Source organism: Larus michahellis, chromosome 20 (assembly GCF_964199755.1).
Source record: "Larus michahellis chromosome 20, bLarMic1.1, whole genome shotgun sequence".
NCBI lineage: Eukaryota > Metazoa > Chordata > Aves > Charadriiformes > Laridae > Larus > Larus michahellis.
The window spans coordinates 3,226,948-3,251,105 of NC_133915.1; the positions used below are offsets into that span (position 1 = coordinate 3,226,948).

Consider the following 24,158-nt stretch of genomic DNA (forward strand, 5'->3'; position numbering starts at 1 on the left):
ACCTCCTGAGCCCCCTCCCCATAGGTCTGGGCACCCCCCATGGGCCTGGGCACCCCCAGAGACCCATCCTTACGGGCCTGGGCACCTCCTGAGCCCCTTGCTCATTGGTCTGGGCATCCCCAAAAAACCTTTTCATGGGGCTGGGCACCCCCCCACACCATGGACCTTCCTCTTCCTGGGTCACCCCCAACTCACAGGCGCTTCCCCACACGCCCGCTAACCACCATCTTATTTCAGTGCCTTCTTTTCAGCGTCAACACCAGGCCGGGCCCCTATACCCCATCTAGCCCCCCAGACCAACTTCATGGGCTGAAATCCTCCCAAAACATCCTAAAATTTCTCAAGTCCTTTTCCCAGGGCTGATTTCTGCAGCTTTTCACCCCTTTTTTTTTTTTTGCAGCCACACAACCCTTCCAGTCCTCATCTTAGCAAGGAGCTGCTGTTATTGACCCCCAAAAATTACTTTTAAAACCAGGGAGTGACTGTGGCCACCCTAAACAACTTAAAAAATAAAATAAACCCCACGAGGTTATCTTCGCTCCTGACCGGGCCACCTCCCGCAGCTCTCACAAGCAGCACAGTGTGGAGCCAGCTCCACTGAAGGACATCACGGGGATGGCGGCTGGTGATGCTCAGTATTTATTTGACACTCGGGGAGGCATAAAAGCCTCCCCAGGCTTTACCCAGCACCTCAGTAACCTTGAGATAAACCTCCAATGCCGCCTTCGGCAGCTCAGGGGGCGCATAAGGTAAAGCCAAGGAAAATAAACACGCAGGCGTGGCTAAACTCGCTCAGGACGGGTTCCGCAGGATTTACAGACTTTCCTTTTACCTCTTTGCCGTGCAGGTTTCTTGCTTCCTTCCACCCAACACCCGGGAGCATCATCCGCACCCATCCCGACCCGAGCCGGTGCCGTGGGCTGGCAGACGCCATGCGGGACCTGTTAAAAAATAAATTAACGATGTTTAGTTTTGCACAAAAGCATGGAATTTTTCCACCTGCGAAGAGCGCGGCCAGAAATAGCGGAGAAATGCAAAGGGTGAGTAACGGCTGCCTCTCGCCATCGATGGATGCTGACGGGTGGCCGCCCCAGCCCTAACCCCAACCCAGCGTTTAGCCGTAAATCCAGTCCCAATCCCAGCCCCAATCCCAGCTCTAACCCCAGTCCCCGCCCCAGTCCCAGCCCTAATCCCAGCTCCAACTCAAATCCCAGCCCCAATCCCAATCCCACCCCTAATTCCAGCTCTAACTCCGTTCCCAGGCCCAATCCCAGCTCCAACCCCAATCCCAGTGCCAATCCCAGCTCTAACCCAAATCCCAGTGCCAATCCCAGCTCCAACCCAAATCCCAGCCACAACTCCAATCCCAGCCCCAATCCCAGCTCCAATCCCGCCTCTACCCCCAGTCCCAGCCCCAATCCTGTATCTAACCCTAATCCCAGCTCCAACCCCAGTCCGACTTCAATCCCACACCTAATCTCAGCCCTAATTCCAGCTCTAATCCCAATCCGGGCTCCAACCCCAATCCCAGCTCTAACCCCAGCCCCAGTGCCAATCCAGCTCCGACCCAAATCCCAGCCCCGACTCCAATCCCAGCCCCAGTCTCATCCCCAATCCAGGCTCTAACCCCAATCCTGGCTCCAACCCCAATCCCAATCCCAGCCCCAATCCCAGCTCCAGTCCCATCCCCAATCCAGGCTCTAACCCCAATCCCGGCTCCAACCCCAATCCCAATCCCAGCCCCAATCCCAGCTCCAGTCCCATCCCCAATCCAGGCTCTAACCCCAATCCCGGCTCCAACCCCAATCCCAATCCCAGCCCCAATCCCAGCTCCAGTCCCATCCCCAATCCCGGCTCCAACCCTGGTCCCAGCCCCAATCTCAGCCCTAACTCCAAGCCCAGCCCCGATCCCAGCCCTGACCCCTGACCCCCCTGGCCCCGCCCCCAGCCCCCCGGCCCCGCCCCCGCCTTACGCAACCCGCGGCCCCTCTTGCAGCCCCTCTTCCCCTCCCCGCCCCAGCCAATGAGCGCCGCCGTGCCCAACTAGGGAGGCCGAGCCCCGCCCGTCTCCGCCAATCACATCCTCTTTCTCCTTCCGCCCCGCCCACCCCCTCTCTCCCGAGCGCCTCTCTCCCCTCTACCCCAATCGCAGCCGCGGAGCTCCCGCTCCGTCCCGCCCCCTCCCTCTCCGCCGCCATTCAGCTCTCCCCTCCGCGCCGCTCGTCGCGGCGATTGGCTCCCGCCGCTCGCCGTGAGGGGAGGGGCCGGACCCTCTGCCCTATATAAGGGCGGGCGGGCGGCGCGGAGGGGAGCGCTGCCGCCCGCCGTCGCGTGTCCCTCGCCGCCCGCCGTCGCCCCTCTCCCGCTGCCATGGCAACCGCGCTCTGCCCGCTCCGCGCCGCCCTGCGCCCCCGCGGCCGCCGCCTCCTTCACCTCAGCGCCGCCAGGTACGGCCCGGGACGGGGGGCTGTATCGGGGGTCGGGATATGGGGCCCGCCCCCACCGCTTAGTCCCGCTGTGCGGCGGACTGAGGAGGGGGAGGCCTGACGCCCCCCGGCCCCGCGTCGCCCACTGGGCCGGGGTAGGGCTGGCCCTCCCCTGCCGGTCCCGGGAATGAATGAGGTGGGCCCCCAGTGGCCGCCCCGAGCGGTGCAGGCTGATGAAATCCCGCTGCCGCCTTGCATGGTGTGTGCTGGGCTCCCCTCAGACGGGGAGGGGGGCACCGGGCTCTCCCCGGGCATGGGCGGGGGGGCGGGGGACACCGGGCCCTCCCTGCACCCCACAGGGGCCTCTCAGGCCCCAGGTCGCGGGATCCCCCCGGGTTTAAGCGGTGTGAGAGGGACCAGAGACCCCCAGCATCTTTCCCCTTCCATTTCCACACCATCCCCCCTTAGTTTTGGCTCTGCTGGTGCTTTAGTTTCCCTGCTGTTCCCTCCTCGAAACAGGGCTCCTAGCTCTTGCTTTGGCTTCCCCGTGGGTCACAGGGGTGCTGCTGGTGGCTGTCCCCATCCCCTGGGAGCCCAGCCTGGGCACCCCGGCCTCGGGCTTACGTAAGGAGAGATTTGGGTGGGTTCTTGGCATGAAGTGTCGCTGGTTTAATGAATTCTCCTCTCCCTGGCTTGGTAGGTACTGATAATAATTCCATTTACGTATAGGTAGGTGTATGGCGGCTTAGCTCTGAAGCTAAAATATAAGAATTTATATTAGAATTTAATTTATAGACCAGCTGGTCTGGAATGGGTTTTTACTGGTTATGGCTAATGTAAATTCCGATTGGGGCGATTGCTGTTAGGGGTGAAGTAAAAATTAATTCCCATTGAATGGGGAAAATGACATATTTGAGCAGGTCGGGGATTAAGAAAGTACAAAAGATCCTCTGTGTCTCTAAGTATTTTAGGCAAAAGACTTTCCTACCTGGGATGGCATCTTGTGGCTGTCCTGTGTGGGTCTGCAGCGGCTCTTGTGGTGGTTCTCCCCGGTGGCAGCTGTCCCCAGAGCTCCAGGATTGGGATTGTACCTAGAGAAGGTCAGAAAACAGCAGTGTTGGACTTCAGGTAGGATCCTGGCAGGAGAAGGTCTGGACAGCAGGCAGCGGATGGATTTTTGAGGAGGAACTGCAGCAATTCAGCTCGCTTTTGTTGTATGGTGTGGTGCAGGGAGGGTTGGAAACGGCGCTTGGTGCTGTTGGGTTTTCTCCTGTGGGTCTCCTGGATTCCTGTGGCAAGTAGAGGGGCTTGTGGAGTTATGATGCACACTGCTTGGTGATTGCTTCAGAAATGGGGTGGTCCTTGCGATTCAGGAAGGCACCGTAAATGACAGTAACGCTGCAGGGAGCATCTTTGCCTGCTCCGGCTCAGCGGTGGGAATAATTGGGCAAGTGAGTAAGGTGCTCGTCATGATACCTTGCAGCAAGGCAAGACTTAAATACCATAGCGAAGCCTAGAAGTGAAATTTGAAGGTGAATCCTCTCACAAAGCGATTAGTGTATGAGAATGATGTTTAAGTAAGAGTTACAGTGATAACCTGAAGGGGAAAAAACAAACAAGCGTGAGGAGTGTGGACAGCCTGCTGTGAGCGGGGACTGGCAGCCATGGCCTCCCAGTTAGCTGTAGGTCAAGCCAGCCTTTCTACATACTGCAGGGTGTCCAGTTGCCTGGAATGCATTTGGCAGTGACTGGATATTCCCGTTACCAATTTAGCCCAGAAATGTACTCGAGGAGCTGTTTTGACGTGGTTCAAAGGGGCAAGTGTCCCTTCTGCTCCAGCTAGACGCTGGAGTCTGTCAGAGGGGGTGAAACCGCATACCCCCAGCCTTAACAGCCTGAAAATACGACTGTAGCCATTGCAGCAATTACTTGAGCAGGGGAGGGCATGAGATCGGCTCACACAAGGTGCATGCTGTGCTAGATGGGCTGATGGTCTCCCCAAGGAATTTGTGGGGGACGAGGATCTCCGGGAACAGCACTTGGTACAGAAGCACGGCGTGCTCTGCCTCCGGCGCTGCATCCAACGAGCCAGAATTACTCAATAAACCTCTTTGGTGGAAGCTTCGCTTGCGTGGAGCGAGTTCTGCTTTGTGTAAGTCCTTTGTAGTGAAGCTGTCATGCCTTCGCAAGGAACGGGTGACCAGCTTTCTAAAAATGGGAGCTAATAATATCTGAGCTCGAAACACGCGCCAGGCGAACGATACACGCAGGCTCTTGGCCTTGCAGAGAAGGAACAGTGCATACGCTTTCTCCGCCTGCACAAAGAAGTTGGTCTCTCTGGCGGTTTTGTTTGCCGATCCCCGCTTTGGGCAGCAAAGCTGTAAACTAAGACTGAAATACGCTGCTTAACATGATTTGCCATAAAGGTGCAATAGGCTCATGGGCGAGTAAGAGAGCCTTTTGTGCCCTGGCTTGTGGTTGCCATCCATTTTTTTCCTGGTCTGTGTTGCACAGAGCTTGGTTTTGATGGTCGTAACGATGCTGACTGCTTTGGTAATGCTTTCTCTGTCACAGAAATGATGCGGTTGTGATTTCTGGAAGGAAGCTGGCCCGGCAGATCAGGCAGGAAGCCCGTCACGAGGTTGAGCAGTGGGTAGCGGCTGGAAACAAGAGACCTCACCTCAGCGTTGTTCTCGTCGGTGAAAACCCAGCGAGTCACTCCTACGTACTGAACAAAACCAAAGCGGCTGCTGATGTCGGTACGTCTTGCACTCCGTTCCGAAAAAGTGGAGCAAGTGATTGTTTTATCTTGCTTTAGTTGGGAGTTCTCGATGCTGGAGGCTAGGGGAAGCTTTTTGGGATGCATCCATCTGGCAGCTCTTCACCTCAGCTGCGTGGCAGTCCACGTTTGCCCCAGTGCTTGCTGTGACTCTTGGCTGCTTTCATTGTTGTACTGGGATGTAGTTACTGACACGGTTCACATGTGCATTGTGCCGTTTGAATCCCTTAGGGCCACACCAAGCTCTGTAGTTTGGATCTGCAGTCTTCCTAGGGCCGTAGGAACTACAGACAGGGCTCTGATTTGCCTTCTTTCCTCAACTGCCCGACACACAATCATCCTTCAGCAGCCCTGCTACCCTCTGACTCCTTTCAAACTTACAAGCTGAGGTCCTTCTCGGTGCTCAGCCAAGTATGCATCTGGAGAAAATGTGCAGAAAGGGGCTAGGAGGCAATAAATGGTTTCATTCCTCCTTGGGTTCTGTGCTGCTGAAGCCTTTTTTGGAGCTGAGATTTTTCAGGCTTACTGGACCACAGGAGCTGCGGTTGCATCTTCATCGTAGCACACTTTGGTTAGGTTTCTCCAAGCCCTCCCTGCACTTGGAGGGTCTCTGCTTTCAAATAGTCTTTCCCAGGTCAGTAGACCGATACTGATGGTCCTCACCCATAACTCGCAAGTCTTGGGAAGGGTTCAAGCCTGGAATGTGCTTGGTGTTACCCAAAGCATGCAATCCTTGGTGTGTGCCTGCCGCATTTGGTAGAGCAATGAAACAGGGCAGCTTAAATCCACGCGGATTAAGAAAGTTGCTCTCCCACTTGCGCACGTGTGTCTTTCTAATGCAGTGCTTTCGATGATTGCGCAGGAATCAGCAGTGAAACCATCCTCAGGCCGGCCTCTATTACTGAAGAGGAGCTACTGGATTTGATTGGCAAACTCAATAACGATGCCAACGTGGATGGCCTCTTAGTACAGCTTCCTTTACCCGGTGAGTAGCTAGATTTCCATCTCTTTCATTTTTACACAAAGCTTTTAAGGAGTAGCACAGGGACTCTCCTGTGACACGAGAGGTGGCACCCTGCCACGATGCAGCTTAAAGATGTTGATGCAGCGACTCCACCACAGCTGCCCGTAGGAGTTAAGTTGCTGGGGGGGGGTCTCAGAAATGTATTCTCTTGTGGGGAGTATCAGCTTCCAGAGCCAGAAGCCTGAACTTGGCTGTGACGCCGAGGCTGCCTAAAAATACCCTCTCAGCATTAGCTATGCTCTAGTCCTAAAGTGGTTCCAGTCCCCTCCTGCTGCGAGCCGTTAGCCTTGAGCTTGCTTGAAGTCTTGAGTAGCTTCCGCCTTCCAAACTCCGAAGGGGCTGGTGCAGCAGGTCGGGGCTCCGGCTGACCGCAAAGAGCGGGGTTTTGGCTGATCCTTAGGGCTAAAGCGTTTTTGTTCCCTTCCAGAACACATTGATGAGCGCAAGATTTGCAACGCTGTGACTCCAGACAAAGACGTTGATGGCTTTCACGTGATAAACGTGGGGCGCATGTGCCTTGACCAGTACTCCATGCTGCCGGCTACCCCGTGGGGGGTGTGGGAGATCATTAAGAGAACTGGTAAGCTGCTGCATTATTTGGCTGCTGTCTGACATAAATCCAGCTTGTGTTTGTTTTAAGAGTCCGTCTTGTCCTCTGCAGGCATCCCAACGCTGGGGAAGAACGTGGTGGTGGCTGGCAGGTCGAAGAACGTGGGCATGCCCATCGCCATGTTGCTGCATACGGACGGCAGGCATGAGCGCCCAGGAGGTAGGAGCTTGGTGGCCTCAGAGCCTGCGGGCCAGGCAGCTGCGGGAGGAAGCCCTCGGCCTGTCACATCGTCCTCTTTAGGCTCCTAAACCAGTCCCAGGAGCGCCTTAGGGACATCACACGGGCTGTGGTCAAGGCTGAGGAGTTAACTCTGCAGGTAGTCAGTCTTGTAACATTTCGGAGCCTTCCTCAATGAGTCCTTATCCTCTTCCTTACCAGATCCCTCTGACTTCGTAGGCTGTTCCCTGGGGTTTGTCGTCAGGCCCTGATGTTCCTGCTAAATACATGGGTGGTCTTGAAGGGGAAAAGTTAGCGAAGTGGCTGGGTTTGGGCAGTACACGTGAAGTAACAAGCTCTATGTAACCACTCCTGCAGGTGATGCCACAGTCACAATATCCCACCGCTACACTCCCAAGGAGCAGCTGAAGCAACACACGATCCGTGCTGATATTGTGGTAGCAGCAGCAGGTAAGACCTGACTCTAACAGCACAGGCAAGGCGTGCACAGGGCGCCGCGCTGCAGCGTGGTGGTTCCGATGGGAATCCTTGCTTGCAGGAGATGATCCTGTTGGTATTGAATGTCCTGGGGCCTCCCTATCTGAAGCAGCTCCGTCAGTGTAGGAGAGTCTGGTGCTCTCACGGCTGTCAGCAGCTGCCCTAGGCGAGGGCCAGGTCACAGAGTGAACCATAAAATCATAGAACTGTTGAGGTTGGAAGGGACCTTTAAGATTGAGTCCAACCATCAACCTAACGCTGCCCAAACCCCCACTAACCCATGTCGCTCAGCTCCACGTCTGCCCGGCTTTTAAATCCCTCCAGGGATGGCGACTCCACCACTGCCCTGGGCAGCCTCTTCCAATGCTTGACAACCCTTTCCATGAAGAAATTTTTCCCAATATCCATCCTGAACCTGCCCTGGCGCAACCCGAGGCCGTTTCCTCTTGTCCCACCGCCTGTTCCTTGGGAGAAGAGACCGACCCCTGCCGGCTACCCCCTCCTTTCAGGGAGCTGTGGAGAGCGTGAAGGCCTCCCCTCAGCCTCCTCTTCTCCAGGCTGAACACCCTCAGCTGCTCCTCACCAGACTCGTGCTCCAGAGCCCTCACCAGCTCCGTTGCCCTTCTCTGGACACGCTCCGGCGCCTCAAGGTCCTTGTGAGGGGCCCGAAACTGAACAGAGTATTGGAGGTGGCTCTCTGAGCCAGCCAGTTTATCCTGTGATTAAGCCTAGGAGCCGCATACTTGATCTTACTAGCAGAGGTATTTGTAGCTCTGCCTTTGAAATGTAAACTAACATCTGGCCGGAGGGCTTGGTATGCCAGCGAGCACCTGATCAGATCTAGAGAACAGCTACAGACAGGCTCTGTTACACGTGCAGACGCTTCTGTATTTATGTGGGGAGGAGAACAAAAATACCAAGATAGCATCTGCTTACCTAGAGAGCGTCAAAATGCCGAGGGACAGCTGCAGTGCCATCTTCAGAGCACAAGGAATCACTCGGAGGCGTGCTCCTCTCCGGGCTGTACCCTTGGCATGGAGACGGTTCATCAGCAGAGGAGCTGAGCCGATTTGGGGTGTCTGTTTGGCAGCAGAAGCTGGGTGTGAGCCTGTGGGGAGGGAGGAGAGAAAATGAGGCGGTATCTGGCAGAACCAGACAAACGCACCCCACCCTTGAGAGGGCGGCTTTGCCCCAAGCTGCTGCTCCCCGCCCCTGTCACGCTGGGGGTTTCGCAGCCCTTGGGTGAAGCCAGTGCCTCCGCCAAGCCGGTCTGCGGTGGTCTTGGACAGTGTTCCAGCTTGCTGGCTTAGTGCAGGTGCAAAAACCATTGCTGGGGCTGCATAAACAAATGCAGCCCCAATCTTCAAATGGAGCTTCAAGGTTTCAACTTGGAGAGGGTGCTTTGGTCCCAGCTGCTTCGCCAGACCTCTCTCTTTTTTTTTTTTTTTCTCTCTGGGAGTGGATGCCAGTTCTTTACACTCTGAGGTTATCAGTAAACCACTCAAACTCCGGAGCTGAACATCAAGTAGCAGCGCTGGATTGTGCAGCTGCGGGTAGATTTGCCTTTCATAAAATGATAGAATCATTTAGGTTGGAAAAGACCCTTAAGACTATCGAGTCCAACTGTTTTGTGCGGCAGGAGGGCCCAGGTGGGTCAAAACATAATGTGGAGAGGGGGTCAGGGGGACCAGGGGGCTGTTTAGCACCACCGTGAGCGTGTGGTTCTGTTTCCTTGCAGGCATACCCAATCTGATCACGGCCGATATGATCAAGGAAGGAGCTGCAGTTATTGATGTGGGGATAACGCGAGTGCAGGATCCCGTCACTGCCAAATCGAGACTGGTTGGGGATGTGGATTTTGAAGGTACGAAAGACTCTGCATCTGGTTCCTTGAGCACTAAACATCCAGGGCGCTGCAAAGGGGAGGAGAAGGTCCTAGCTCGTGTGACAGAGCAGATGCAGACCAATGCTTGTCTTCTCTTGCTTGGTGCACCCAATACTGCACCATATGCAAAGGTGCAGCCTTTCTGTAATACGGACTCATGGAATGGTTTAGGTTGGAAGGGACCTTAAAGCCCATCTAATTCCAACCCCCTGCCCTGGGCAGGGACACCTCCCACCAGCCCAGGTTGCTCCAAGCCCCGGCCAACCTGGCCTTGAACCCCTCCAGGGATGGGGCAGCCACAGCTTCTCTGGGCAACCTGGGCCAGGGGCTCACCACCCTCAGAATGAAAAATTCCTTCCTAATATCTCATCTCAGTCCCCCCTCTTTCAGTGTAAAACCCTTCCCCCTCGTCCCATGGCTCCCCTCCCTGCTCCAGAGTCCCTCCCCAGCTTTCCTGGAGCCCCTTTAGGGCCTGGAAGGGGCTCCAAGGTCTCCCCGGAGCCTTCTCTTCTCCAGGCTGAACCCCCCCAGCTCTCTCAGCCTGTCCTCCCAGCAGAGGGGCTCCAGCCCTCCCAGCATCTCCGGGGCCTCCTCCATCCCCGCTCCAACAGCTCTGTGTCCTTCTGCTGTTGGGGGCTCCAGAGCTGGACACAGTATTCCAGGTGGGGTCTTGTGACCCCATATGCCGTGGGACAGCTGTATGCCGCAAAGCGGAGAACCAGCCTGAACCGAAGCAGTCAGGTTGCTTTGCCTCTGCTCCAACTTATCACTCCTGCTCTTAACTAAAACCATGCGGAGCTTACCGTCTGGCTTGCGTTTCGCTGGCCTTGCTCACCGCTTAGCTGCGACAGCGCCCAGACGGGCTGTTGCGCTGAGCCCTGCACCTCCGGGTGCCTGGTGACAGCCACGGGAACCTCCTCCTGGAAAAGAGAGAGAGAGGGTGAATGTTCAGGCAGTTGGTATTTATTGGTGCCAGCCACAAGAGCGTGGGTGAAGCCCACATCTAGTCTTGGACTTGACGTTTCTGTGCTATGAGTCCAGCTGTTAGACCTTGATTTTTATTTTTTTTTTTTGCTTTTTCCCCCAGCCTGGGCTTTGCTGTTGAGGTTGCTCGGTAGCAGGGATGGACAGACTACGGTGTGCTCCCCCCTGCCCTGGCTAACGGGGGAAAAAACAACGCTTTGGGAAACCACTATTCCTTAGGTGGCAAGCTTGAAGGAATTTGGGCAACGTTAGACTGGTTACAGCTTCCTACTGGCCAGCCGGCTTGGTAAGCGTCACCGCTCTTGACTTGCGTGCTGAGCTCTGGTTTTCCTTCCCGCAGGGGTGAAGAAGAAAGCCAGCTACATCACCCCGGTCCCGGGAGGAGTCGGGCCCATGACGGTTGCCATGCTGATGAAGAACACCATCATCGCCGCCAAGAAGCTGTTGAAACCCAAAGAGCTGGAAGCATTAACAGCTTAACGTGGGAACTCTCTCTTTAGCACTGAAAACGACATTCCAAACTGACTCCCAAACAGGCCGATAGAAAATGCAATATTTTTATTTATTGTATTGGAAGTGGAATTTCCTGCTCTGAGGTCATAGGTATTTATTGGAAGCTGAAGCGTATCCGCACTAGTCGTACTAAGGTGTGAGCATCTACACTCCTGGCCTACTCGCGCTAGCGAAGCTGCTTTCTGCGTAAGCCGGCTCTGCCCCTGTGGGGAGCAGGCAGCGGCGGGGCCCCGGGTGTGCGGCTCCCCCGGGAGCTCGGTGTGGCGTTAGCGATCCCCGCGGGAGGCAGAGCGCTGCCCTGCGGTGCGCAAGCAACCGCCTTCGTGGTTCCGTTCTCACAAAGGCTCAGCCTGACTCGCGCTGAAGTCTCCTCCTCGATGCTGGATGTTTAGTTTGAGTTAGAGCTCTTCTGTAGAAGTTTTTACTTGAGTTAAAAAAAAAATAAAAATATATATATATAAAAATAAGCCATATGTCTGTCCTGGGGCCCTGGGCAGCGGCAGATCTGTTGTAACATGCTCTTCTAGTGTGTGGCTAAGCTGGTTTTTTTTGCTATTTGGATGGTGAGTTTTTTAAAAGCCTTTTTTTCTAACCAAAGAACGATGAGGTGGGGGCTCTTGGTGTCGACACTGGGCACGCAGGAGCCTTCCTGGACTGTATTGGAGAGTGTACGAGTACTTAGTGAATAATGCAGGCTAACTCTAAATAAAGTATGAGAAGAAAAAGAGAAAGAAAAAAAAAAAAAAACAAAAAACAAACCCTACTTGTGTCCTAGAATTATTACTAAGCAAGTTTTTCGTTTCTCCCAGAAAAGGGGCGCTGCCCCCGGCAGTGGTTTATGAAAGCGGTTGTGCCGTCCCTGCGGAGCAGGGTTCGGTCTGGCTTTCTCCCCACGTTTAACTGAGACGCAGCGGCTGCCCCCAGTTTGTGACGCGTCCCAGTTTGAGGTAAAATAACCCCTTTTCTGTTCGGAAACTTCCGCTTTTCCAGCTCGGCCTCTTCTTTGAAGCGAGGGGCGTCTCTTACCTTCACGCCCGAACAAAACCCGCTCGGCTGCCGGGCTCCATCCAGCCGACAGCGCAAACTTAGTCCTCTGACGAGTTTGTTAGCAAGCGCTAATTATCCATCAAACGTTAACCTTACCTGAGTCGCGATGCCTCGGCGGGATGGAAAAAAAAAACTTACAGGCGGTTCTTGTTTGTGGGCAGTGAGGTGAGTCAGGGCCTCCTTCCTCTTCGCGTATTCCCTGGAAAGACTGATCCCCCCCTTCCTGGGAGCAGGAAAGGGCCGTTGTGACGCTGAAGGGGCTCTTGCTGGTGAGTTGGGACTAACCCCGGGTTTGTGGCGCTCTCCCGGAGGGGAGAGTGTTTGTAAACCCACTAAATTTGGGAAGGAAAGTTGCGGTTCGAGGGCTCTGCACCAGAAACACGCGAAGAGCTGAGACTCGTTGGAAGGAGGTTTATTGGGGTTGCATCACCGATAAATACAAAACGGCTAAAGTGGTACTGTGATGGAGGTGGCAAATCCGAGACGCTCCACTGTTCTCGTATACAAAAAAAAAAAAAAAAAAAGTATAAACCCCGTGTGTGAACCCGTGCAAAATTAGAACAAATTTAATCAAAACAAGCTGGATTGCGGGAGTGGCTTCAGCTCTGCTCTACGAAACATCTACCAGAGTCCACAAAGCCTTTCCGGGGGCGGCGGGTAACGGAGCGGATGGACTGGATAAAGCAAATGAACCTGTTTGATTACAAGGGGAAGGCTACCTGTCCCACGCGTCGGCTACCGCACGGGAGACGGGGACAAAACGCTACAAGGCAGACACGGCGCGTTCCAGTCAAGCTACGCGGCTCTCGCTCAAGCGGCGACGGAATTAACACCCTGTCATTTATCTCACCGCCTTTCCCCAGGAGGGGCGCTTGGACCCGAAAAGAAGAAAAAAAACAAAAAAAAAAGAAATTAAATTTAATAGATTTGCTATAAATAGGAAATTGCCTTCAAGTTTTTGGTGGACTCGACTATTTACAGAGAACTGGGATCTGTCCCGTGCAAAGGTTCAGACCAGCTGCAATATTTCGCTGGTGTCCCAGAACCATCCCCCCCCCCCCGCCCCCGTAGGGCTGGTATAAATAGACTGGTTTTGCACAGGGGGAGGGTTGGGGCTCCGCGAGGCTTGAAATAGAGGGGGGGGAGAAAGAAAAAATAAGAATCCACCTAGCAAAAAGGAGGAAAAGAAACAGATTGGAGCGGGGGGGTAGGGGGGTCGCGTCAGACCGCTGTTTCTAAACGGCAGCTGGGCTTAGCCCGTGCGAGGAAGAAAAACAAAACCCTTTAAAAGCCTGGGCGCTGCTGGAAAAAAAAAAAAAAGGTGGTGAGAGCTGGGCAGAGCCCGACGGAGCTGGGCGCCCGCGCTGGCTCCCAACCCGCTCCCTTCCCTTCCTTCCCCGAGGCCCCAAAGGCAGCGGAGCCGAAATCCCGAGGGAGACCAAGCAGCCCCAAAGCGGGGCTGGGGATGTGGCGGGGGACACCCCTGCTCTCCCCGCCCCGCTCCGAGCTCTTTGCTGTTCAACCACAGCGAGAATCACCAAGATGGAGGAGGTAAAGTGGGGGGGCGAAACCCCTGGCACCGGGGCTGGGTGGGCTCCTCTGGTCAGATCACGGCTCCGGCTCCTGTCCGGAAGGAAAGTCAGGGCTGGGACCAGCCCCGGTGGCCCTGGGAGAGCTGCGGGTGGGGACGGGTGACCAAATGGCTTCACCGCAATGACCGGTCCCCTTTCCCAGTAGAAACCATCCCGCATCCCCTGCGGAAACCGAGGTCCCGTTCCCTGCTCTGCTCTCCCGCCGCAGCCCGGCTGCTGGTGCCCTTAAACCGGAGCTGCTGGTCCTCCTTCCCCTCTGCGGGACATCGCTCCAGGCCACCAGCTCCCGCACAACCCTGCCGTGCCTCCTCATCCCCTCCTGCCGTGCCTTCCCATCCCCTCCTACGCCTCCCCCTCCAGGGCTGGGGGGGTCCCTCCTGCATCCCCCTGGGATGCCGTGCCGCAGGAAGGGACTCCCCGTGGCCGTGGGCTTGGGACCGGCATCTTCTGGCCAACACAAAGCCCCGTCACCATCCCCTTCGCCAAACGGCACTCCCCAAGAGCCGCGTTGCGATTTCAGGGATGGGGGAGCGGGGACGTGCGCTCCTCCCCGGCTTCCATCTCAACCATGCGAACCTCCTCCCTGCCCCAAAAACCCCCCTCAAACCGTCTCCCAGCAGCAGTCCCCTTCCCCACCAACGCCGCCAGCACCCCGGCTGCTCCCACAGCCCCCGTCACCTTCAGCTTCCCCAGCCCAGCGGTGGCTCCGGGGCGAGCGGAGGCCAAAAATCGCCAATTCCACCTTTTCAGCCCCATTTTTCGCCACCAGTGGCGACGCCTTCGCCCGGCAGAAAGGGAGAAAAATTCAACAACGCGTTTAACTCGTGACGCTAAAAACTACCGGAGCAACGGACCCCTGGGGCCACTGGTCTCCTCCGTCTCACATAGAAAAATAAGCCCAATTTGCTTTATATATATATATGAATATATAAATATCTATATATATATATAAATCACAGAGGAAGCGCTGCGCGGGACTATAGCGTGGTCTCACTGCCCATGTCCCGAGGGGGTTTTTCGGTGTCGGTGTCCTCGTAGTCCGACTCCATCTCGATCTTCACCTGGGGCACGGCGCAGATGGGGTTTCGGGAATAGTTAAATGCGGGAGACGACGGGCACGAAATCTTCAGGTGAAGCGTAATGCTGAGGAGGAGGAGGAGGAGGAGGAGGAGGAGGAGGAGGAGGAGAGAGGGAAGTGAGCATCCCGGCTGGGCACCTGTATCCCCAAACCACCCCAGCACCCCCAGCAAAGGGCTCCGGATGATGCTACCACCAGTAAAAACTCATAAAAATAGAATATTTTAGCCTTTAACATGGACAATCTGCAGCATTCGCGGCTGCGGGTGGAGAATAATCCCAGACTTTCGGGATTGAGATGTACATCCCAATCCTAAAAATCCCCGTGCCTGTTACCCAGCGGCGCTTTTATTGCTCTAATAATTTCATAATAATTTAATCGTTATGAAATAAAATAATTTCATCTCTCGTTGCCCTCTCGTGCCGGGCTGGGCACGTGGCCCCCCCCCCCACCTCCCCCCCAGCCCCGCTCCCAACAACCCGACGGCCTGTGCCAGCAAAGGAAAGCCCCCAAAATCCCGAGGGATGCTGCAAAACCAGACTGGGATATTTGAGAAAACCCCAAGGACGATGGCAACCGGCTCGAGCGAGCGATGCTGAGCCGGAAGCATCGGCCGGTGACCCCGAAAATGTCCCCCCCCCACACCACCTTCCCCAGGGATGGGGGAGCCCGTTGGGTGCCATTTACCTGCGATCCATGTCTGAGCCGTTGGGGGAGGAATCAGAACGCAGAGCTCCAGGAGGAGGACCTCTTTCCTGGGGGGGGACAGGGAGGCGAAACACTTCCCAGGTGAGGAAGGAACCCCCCCCAAAAAACCCCACTCATCCCCCCACCCCCCCCCACCTCCAACCTGCCGCTGGGTCCGGCATCCCCCGGCCGGTGGGAGGAGGAGAAAAGCTCCAGGAAATGCTGATTTTGGGGGTGATTCGAGACAGAGAACGACCCCACCAGCCCCCGATGGCAGCAGCTTGAGGACAGAATCAACGGATTATCACGTTAAAACTTGCCGGCATCGCGATACAACCTGGTGCCGAGCTGGAATAAACTCACCCCAAATTTATTCTGCGGTTTTTTTTTGTTTTTTTTTTTTTTGGGGGGGTGGGTGCGGGGGGGTCATGGCTGGCTTTGCGCCAGCTCGGGTATGACCTTTCAGGCAGGAGGTTGAGCCAAATCGAACACGCCTGCTCTTCGGCAGCCGGGATAACGCCGCCACAAGCGCCGCCTCCCCTGCTTTCGGGGCCTCACAACCTTCCCAAATATATCGGTTATTTTTAAAAAAGCGCCATCAGCATCGGCTCGGGGAGGGGGGGGGGAACCCAGGAGAGCCCTGGCTGGAATTTAATATTCCAGCCATCTGGAATATTAAATTATTAGCAGCGCCGAGGCCGCTGCATCCTTTCAAATTGGCTTTAAATACGGCAAACGCTTCTCCCGGCCTCGGCGAGACGGATCCAGGCTGCGTCTTTCATAGAATCACAGAATGGTTTGGGTTGGAAGGGACCTTAAAGACCATCTAATTCCAACCTCCCTGCCCTGGGCAGGGACACCTCCCACCAGCCCAGGTTGCTCCAAGCCCCGGCCAACCTGGCCTTGAACCCCTCCAGGGATGGGGCAGCCACAGCTTCTCTGGGCAACCTGGGCCAGGGGCTCACCACCCTCACAGCAAACAATTTCTTCCTAATATCTAATTAAATCTCCCCTCTGTCAGTGTAAAACCCTTCCCCCTCGTCCCATGGCTCCCCTCCCTGCTCCAGAGTCCCTCCCCAGCTTACATTTGAAGAAGTTATTAGGTTTCATGCGTTTGGCAACATACACCTCAAAAATCTTTTCCGAGTTTAACGTTCCTCTCCCCCCCTCATTTAAACTTGACATTCCCTTCTGCTTTCTATGCTTGAACCCAACAGCCATTTTTATACAGCCAATTTTTGTTCCTCCCCAATGGCATTTGTTTTGCTGCTCAACTACCTTTGCTTTTTTTCCGTTATTTTTTAATTCATTTTAATGGAGGAGAATACACTTACCGAGAATCTACTGTGACATCTTTAAACAATCTCCGTACTGCCAGCAAACCCACCACGCCTTTTAATTTCTTCCGATTAGCTTCTTTACTTTTATGTAGCTCCGCCTTTCAAAAGTTTAATACTGCCATCAAGGCGGTTTGCTTATTTTAAAATCATAGAATCATAGAACCACAGAATCCCAGAGTGGCCGGGGTGGGAAGGCACCTCTGGAGATCCCCCCATCCAACCCCTGGCCGGAGCAGGGTCACCCAGAGCAGGTGGCACAGGGACGCCTCCAGGCGGGGTTGGGATGTCTCCAGAGACGGAGACTCCCCCACCTCTCTGGGCAGCCTGTGCCAGGGCTCTGCCACCCTCACAGCAAAGAAGTTCCTCCTCGTCTTGAGATGGAACTTCCCACGGTCAAGTTTGTGCCCGTTACCCCTCGTCCTGTCCCCGGGCACCACTGAGAAGAGCCTGGCCCCGTCCTCCTGACACCCACCCTTGAAGTATTGATCAGCGTTGATAAGATCCCCCCTCAGTCGGCTTTTTTTCCAGACTGAAGAGCCCCAAATCCCTCAGCCTTTCCCCATCAGAGAGATGTTCCAGTCCCCTCATCCTCTTGGTGGCCCTTTGCTGTCCCCTCTCCAGCCGTTCCCTGTCCTTCTGGAACCGGGGAGCCCAGAACTGGACCCAGGGCTCCAGATGGGGCCTCCCCAGGGCAGGGCAGAGCAGAGGGGGAGGATGACCTCCCTCCACCTGCTGGCCACGCTCTTCTGGATGCCCCCCAGGATGCCATTTGCCTTCTTGGCCACCAGGGCCCATCGCTGGCTCGTGGTCATCCCGTTGTCCCCCAGGACTCCCAGGTCTCTCTCCACAGAGCTGCTCTCCAGCAGGTCACCCCCAACCTGTCCTGGTGCGGGGGGTTATTCCTCCCCAGGAGCACCCTACACTTGCCCTCGTTGAATTCCATAAGGTTTCTCTCCGCCCAACTCTCCACCTGTCCAGGTCTCTCTGGATGGTGGCACAGCCTTCTGGGGTGTCAGCCACCCCCCCCGAGTTTGTGTCACCAGCAAACCTGCCGAGGGGACACTCTGTCCCTTCATCCAGGTCATTGATGAATATATCGAAGAGGACTGGACCCAGTACTGACCCCTGGGGAGCACCACTCGTCACCAACCTCCAACTAGACTCTGTGCCCCTAATCACGACCCTCTGAGCTCTGTCCCTCAACCAGTTTTCAATCCACCCCACTGTCCGTTCATCCAACCCACCCTTCCTGAGCTTCCCTGTGAGGGTGCTGTGGGAGACCGTGTCGAACGCCTCGCTTAAGTCAAGGTCGACCACATCTACCGCCCTCTCCTCATCTATCCATCCAGTCACGCCATCATAGAAGGCTCTCAGATTAGTCAGACGTGATTTCCCCTTGGTGAATCCATGCTGAGTACTTCTGATAGCTTTCTTTTCCTCCACGTGCCTTGAGATGACGCCCGGATGACGAACCCCGAACTCATATTTGACGTACCCCGAACTCATATTGGTTTACCGAGATTCTATTTCTAATGCTTATGATCTTGTTTCCTGGCACCTAAATATGAAGAGCAGGAGAAAAAAAAAGCTGGGCACTATGATAACAGGCCGGAGGAACGGGAAACCAAGGGGAGCAACCAGCTCAAACTGAATTAAAAATGAGCTAAAGCTCTCAAGAACTCTTGCTACAGCAGCCTAAACAGGGAAAAAAATGAGAAAGTCATTTCGGCGGCGTTAATGCCATGGCGGCCGAGGGGACGCCGCTGGGGGGGGGTTAGGAAGCGGTGGGGGATGCCGGGGGGGACTCCTGAGCTCTTTACTTACGGCCGAGGGAATGGGGACCCCCGATTCGGGGCTGCGATGGGGAACTTAATGACTGAGGGAGGTGGGAACTGGGGAAGAAAGGGGGGAAATTGGGTGAAGGCAGCGCCTGGGTGGGCTCCGAGACCACCTGGAGCACCCAAAGGGAGCCAAAACCTCTAGGGGTGGGTACCTGAGGAGGAGGAGGAGGCTTTGCCTTCCTCTTCCCAAATAAACTCAGCCCTTCTGCCCGGGGAAGGATCTGCAGCAGGAGGTGCCAGGTTTAACGATGCTTTGCCACCGTACCCTGGGTGCCGTACCCTCAGTCACGGGATTTTGGCTCTTTTCCCTTAGGATTTCATTTTTTTGCCACAATTTTCCAGCTTTCTGGACACTTTGAGCATCCCTTGGAGCCTCTGGCCAGCCCCTATGCAACACTTAAAGCCCTTCAACCAACCGGTCCTATATATATATTTTTTATATATATATATATATTGCAGTGAAACATCTCCGTGAATCAAGACCTTCATCCCAAACCGTTGACCTGGAGGTTTCAGTGGGACCTTTCCCTCCCTGGCCGGTCCGGGATGTCCCCACCATTCCCAGGAGCCCCCTCACCCACCTCTTCATCGCTGCTGCTGTCTCCTTTGTTGCCTTTTTTCTTCTTCTTCTTGTCATCCTCTTTCTTCTTCTCCTTCTCGGGGATGATGTTGTCAATCCAGGCCAGGTCGTGTTGGGAGAAGACAAAATCCAGCAGCCGCCTCACCAGGATCAGGGCTAAAATCTGGGAGGGGAGAGAGATGCAAGAGAGGGATCTGCAAGAGCATCTCTCATGCCAAGACCTGGCGACCACCACGGGACCAAGCCAAAATTTCCTTAAAATCCCCCTCCGAAATCTTCTAAACGGGGCTGCGATACCATGACGGGGAAGATGATGGCGGCCACGGTGGATTTGAGGATCCAGAGGACGGCCAGGCAGATGATCTGCACCAGCGTGAAGAGGTGGATGCGGCGCAGTGGCACGTGCCGGAGGAAGACGTAGTCGGGTTGGTGCTTGGCCGGCATGAGGAAGAGCTTGCAGCGGTCCCAGAACTGCGGTGGGATGAAGGCCAGCGTTAGCCCGCGGCGCCATTCCCCAAGGTTGCCCAGATAAACCCTCTTTTAGTCCCCAGAATGGGGAATTTGGGGCTTTTTGAGGGGTTTTTCAAAGGGTTTTGGATATATGACGTCCCCTGCTGCCGGAAATGTTGGACACGTGGAAATTTCGGGGTCAAAATCTCCCTTTTTGCCCCGGTGTAGGACCCTGTCAGGGCCATTAAGGAGGAAGAGGAGGAGGAGGAGCACTTACCTGGATGCCGTTCAGCGACGCGACGCCCATGTACAGGAAGACGCCGTACAGCACCGGCATGGGGATGTACTGGGAACATGGAAAAAAAACCATGGCGTTTATCCCAAGGAAGGCGGCAGCTCATTCCCGGGGATGGGAACCAACGCTGGGGGCCGTGGCAGGGCCCGGGCCGGGGCGGGGGGTTGGAAATCCAGCTTTTTTTCCCCAGGTCCCCAAATGCCTGCTTGCGGGGGGTGGGGGGGAGCGGGGATGGGGGAACGGAGATGATTTATTTACCTTCAGGATGGGGGCCAGGAAGACGGAAATCCCCGTCAGCACGAAGACGATGATGCCCGTCACTCTCTGCTCCCTGGAAGGGCGAGAGAAGCGGGATGAGGCCGTGCCGGCTGGACCCGCTGCTGCGGCTGGATCCCCACCCCACCCCCGAGGATGAGCGCGGCCAAACCTCCCTCACCTGACGCCCAGGAACTGGGGCTGCTCCCCCGGGGCGCTGGTCTCCGTCTCCATCTTCAAGCTGTCGATGTGGGCGATGGAGATGACGGTGGCCGCCACGTACCAGGGCAGCCCCATGAAGGAGCAGACGGCCATGAGGATGCCCACCCAGAAGAGGTCCAGGTGGTAGCCCGCGGCTTTCTGCAACACAGCACCCGGGGGGGGGCGCGTCGGGAGGGGGCAACACGGCTCGGGAAGCTGCTCCTGGATTCACCCCCCCAGCCCAGCAAGGAGGGGTTTCCCCTGGGATGCACCCCGCAGCACCCCCTTTGCACCCCCCTGGAGCACCCTGCATCACCGTGGGGCACCCTGCAACACCACGGGGCACCCCACGTTGCTATGGGGCACCCTGCATCCCCGTGGGACACCCTGCAGCACCATGGGGCTCCCTGCTATGGGACACCCTGCATCCCCATGGGGCACCCCACGTTGATATGGGGCACCCTGCATCCCCGTGGGGCACCCTGCAGCACCATGGGGCTCCCTGCTATGGGACACCCTGCATCCCCATGGGGCACCCCACGTTGCTATGGGGCACTCTGCATCCCCGTGGGGCACCCTGCAGCACCATGGGGCTCCCTACTATGGGGCACCCTGCATCCCCGTGGGGGACCCTGCATTGCCCGGAGGCACCCCACATTGCGATGGGGCACCCTGCACCCCCATGGTGTGCCCTACATCGCCCTGGGGCACCCCACATTGCTATGGGGCACCCTGCACCCCCATGGGGCATCCTGCATCCCCATGGGGCTCCCTGCTATGGGGTGCCCTGCATCCCCATGGGGCACCCTGCATCGCTGTAGGCCACTCTGCACCCCCATGGGGCACTCCACATTGCTATGGGGCACGTTGCATCACCGTGGTGTCCTCAGCATCATCATGGGGCACCCTGCTTTTCCCTGGGACACCCCACATTGCTGTAGGGCACCCTGTTTTGCCCTGAGCCCACCCCGCATCCCCCTGCTGCACCCTGCATTGCCATGGTGCACCCCGCATCCCCCTGATGCACCCCGCATTGCCATGGAGCACCCCACATCCCCCTGCATCTCCCTGCTGCACCCTGCATCCCTCTGACGCACCCTGCATTGCTCTCGTACACCCTGTATCCCCCTCCTGCACCCCACATTGCCATGGTGCACCCTGCATCCCATGCAGCGCACCCTGCATCCCCCTCCTGCACCCTGCATTGCTCTCGTACACCCTGCATCCCTCTAATGCACCCTGCATTGCCCTGCGTCACCCTGATGCACTCTGCATCGTCTTGGTGCACCCCGCATTGCCATGGAGCACCCCACATCCCCCTGCATCCCCCTGCTGCACCCTGCATCCCTCTCCTGCACCCTGCATCACTCTCGTACACCCTGTATCCCCCTCCTGCACCCCACATTGCTATGGTGCACCCCGCATCCCATGCAGCGCACCCTGCATCCCGCTGCTGCACCCTGCATTGCTCTTGTACACACTGCATCCCCCTGATGCACCCCACATTGCCATGGTGCACCCTGCATCCCCCTGCTGCAGCCTGCGTTGCTCTCGTACACGCTGCATCCCCCTGATGCACCCCACATTGCCATAGTGCACCCCACATCCCATGCAGTGCACCCTGCATGGCCCTGCTGCAGCCTGCATTGCTCTCGTACACACTGCATCCCCCTCATGCACCCTGCATCACCCTGCTGCATCCCGCATTGCCATGGTGCGCCCTGCATCCCCCTGCTGCACCCTGCATTGCTCTCGTACACCCCGCATCCCTCTGATGCACCCTGCATTGCCCTGTGTCACCCTGATGCACTCTGCATCGTCCTGCTGCACCCCGCATTGCCATGGAGCACCCCACATCCCCCTGCTGCACCTTGCATTGCTCTCATACACACTGCATCCCTCTGATGCACCCCGCATCCCCCTGCTGCACCCTGCATTGCTCTCGTACGCCCTGCATCCCCCTCCTGCACCCCACATTGCCATGGTGCACCCTGCATCCCATGCAGTGCACCCTGCATGTCCCTGCTGCAGCCTGCATTGCTCTCGTACACACTGCATCACTCTGATGCACCCTGCATCGCCCTGTGTTGCCCTGGTGCACTCTGCATCATGCTGGTGCACCCTGCATTGCCATGGAGCACTCCACATCCCCCTGATGCACCCTGCATTGCTCTCCTACACCCTGCATCCCCCTGCTGCACCCCACATTGCCATGGTGCACCCCACATCCCCCTCGTGCACCCTGCATTACTCATGTACACACTGCATCACCCTCCTTCACCCCACATTGCCATGGTGCACCCCGCATCCCATGCAGTGCACCCTGCATTTCCCTGCTGCACCCTGCATTGCTCTCGTACACCCTGCATCACCCTCCTGCACCCCACATCGCCCTGGTGCACCCCACATTGCTCTCATACACCCTGCATCCCTCTGATGCACCCTATATTGCCCTGCGTCGCCCTGACGCACTCTGCATTATGCTGGTGCACCCCGCATTGCCATGGAGCACCCCACATCCCCCTGCTGCACCCTGCATTGCTCTCGTACACCCTGCATCCCTCTGATGCACCCTATAGTACCCTGCATCGCCCTGATGCACTCTGCATCGTCCTGCTGCACCCTGCATTGCCATGGAGCACCCCACATCCCCCTGCATCCCCCTGCTGCACCCTGCATCGCTCTCGTACACCCTGTATCCCCCTCCTGCACCCCACATTGCCATAGTGCACCCCACATCCCATGCAGTGCATGCTGCATCCCCCTGCTGCACCCTGCATTGCTCTCGTACGCCCTGCATCACCCTCCTGCACCCCACACTGCCACGGTGCACCCCGCATCCCATGCAGCGCACCCTGCATCCCCCTGCTGCACCCTGCATCACCTCGGTGCACCCCGCATCCCCCCGAAGCACCCCGCATTGCTCTCCCACACCCTGCGTCACCCTGACACACCCCACGTTGCTATGGGGCACCCTGCATCCCCACGGGGCACCCTCCATCCCCAAGGTGTGCCCTGCATCCCCAGGGGGCACCCTGCTTTTCCCTGAGGCGCACCCCACATTGCTATGGGGCACCCTGCATCCCCATGGAGCACCCCGCTTTTCCTCGCGGTGCACCCCACGTTGCTATGGGGCACCCTGCATCCCCATGGAGCACCCCGCTTTTCCCCGCGGTGCACCCCACGTTGCTATGGGGCACCCTGCATCCCCATGGAGCACCCCGCTTTTCCCCGCGGTGCACCCCACGTTGCTATGGGGCACCCTGCATCCCCATGGGGCACCCCGCTTTTCCCTGAGGCACACCCCACATTGCTATGGGGCACCCTGCATCCCCATGGGGCACCCCGCTTTTCCCTGAGGCACACCCCACATTGCTATGGGGCACCCTGCATCCCCATGGGGCACCCTGCTTTTCCCTGCGGCGCACCCCACGTTGCTATGGGGCACCCTGCATCCCCATGGAGCACCCCGCTTTTCCCTGCGGCGCACCCCACGTTGCTATGGGGCACCCTGCATCCCCAGGGGGCACCCCGCTTTTCCCTGCGGCGCACCCCACATTGCTATGGGGCACCCTGCATCCCCATGGGGCACCCCGCTTTTCCCTGAGGCACACCCCACATTGCTATGGGGCACCCTGCATCCCCATGGGGCACCCTGCTTTTCCCTGCGGCGCACTCCACATTGCTATGGGGCACCCTGCATCCCCCTGCTGCCCCCTGCATCCCACATTGCCATGGGGCACCCTGCATCCCGCTGCTGCCCCCTGCACTGCTGCAGCGCACCCCCGCATCACCCCGCACCCTGCATCCTCCCGCATCACCCCACATCACCCCACACCCCGCACTACCCACAGCATCGGATGAATTTAACACCCCGGGGGCTCTGTCACCTCAAAAGTGCAGCTGGCAAAGAGGAA

At 57.0% G+C, this 24,158-nt stretch overlaps 2 protein-coding genes across 3 annotated transcripts in view; one reads left to right on the forward strand and one right to left on the reverse strand.

Annotated features, from left to right (window-relative positions):
* Positions 1-1,981: 1,981 nt before the first annotated feature.
* MTHFD2 (methylenetetrahydrofolate dehydrogenase (NADP+ dependent) 2, methenyltetrahydrofolate cyclohydrolase) lies at positions 1,982-11,304 on the forward strand. 2 transcript variants are annotated; one of them, XM_074563889.1, is made up of 9 exons: positions 1,982-2,447; positions 3,390-3,554; positions 5,001-5,185; positions 6,068-6,190; positions 6,657-6,809; positions 6,891-6,998; positions 7,374-7,466; positions 9,232-9,357; positions 10,703-11,304. In XM_074563889.1, exons 1-9 carry the CDS (start codon positions 2,371-2,373, stop codon positions 10,840-10,842), a joined length of 1,170 nt encoding a protein of 389 aa, XP_074419990.1. In that variant the 5' UTR covers positions 1,982-2,370; the 3' UTR covers positions 10,843-11,304. The 2 variants fall into 2 exon arrangements, with proteins under 2 accessions (XP_074419990.1, XP_074419991.1); XM_074563890.1 differs by lacking the exon at positions 3,390-3,554 and having other exon boundaries at positions 2,297-2,447.
* Positions 11,305-12,178: 874 nt separating this feature from the next.
* The window catches only part of SLC4A5 (solute carrier family 4 member 5), a 29,540-nt gene continuing 17,560 nt past the window's right edge, over positions 12,179-24,158 (reverse strand). Inside the window, exons 17-23 of the mRNA XM_074563888.1 lie at positions 20,222-20,400; positions 20,044-20,116; positions 19,768-19,836; positions 19,338-19,511; positions 19,042-19,203; positions 15,280-15,347; positions 12,179-14,657 (exon numbers count right to left, since the gene is read on the reverse strand). Of these exons, the coding sequence (XP_074419989.1) occupies positions 14,492-14,657; positions 15,280-15,347; positions 19,042-19,203; positions 19,338-19,511; positions 19,768-19,836; positions 20,044-20,116; positions 20,222-20,400 (891 nt within the window). The 3' untranslated portion in view covers positions 12,179-14,491. The remainder of the gene's footprint in view (positions 14,658-15,279; positions 15,348-19,041; positions 19,204-19,337; positions 19,512-19,767; positions 19,837-20,043; positions 20,117-20,221; positions 20,401-24,158) is intronic.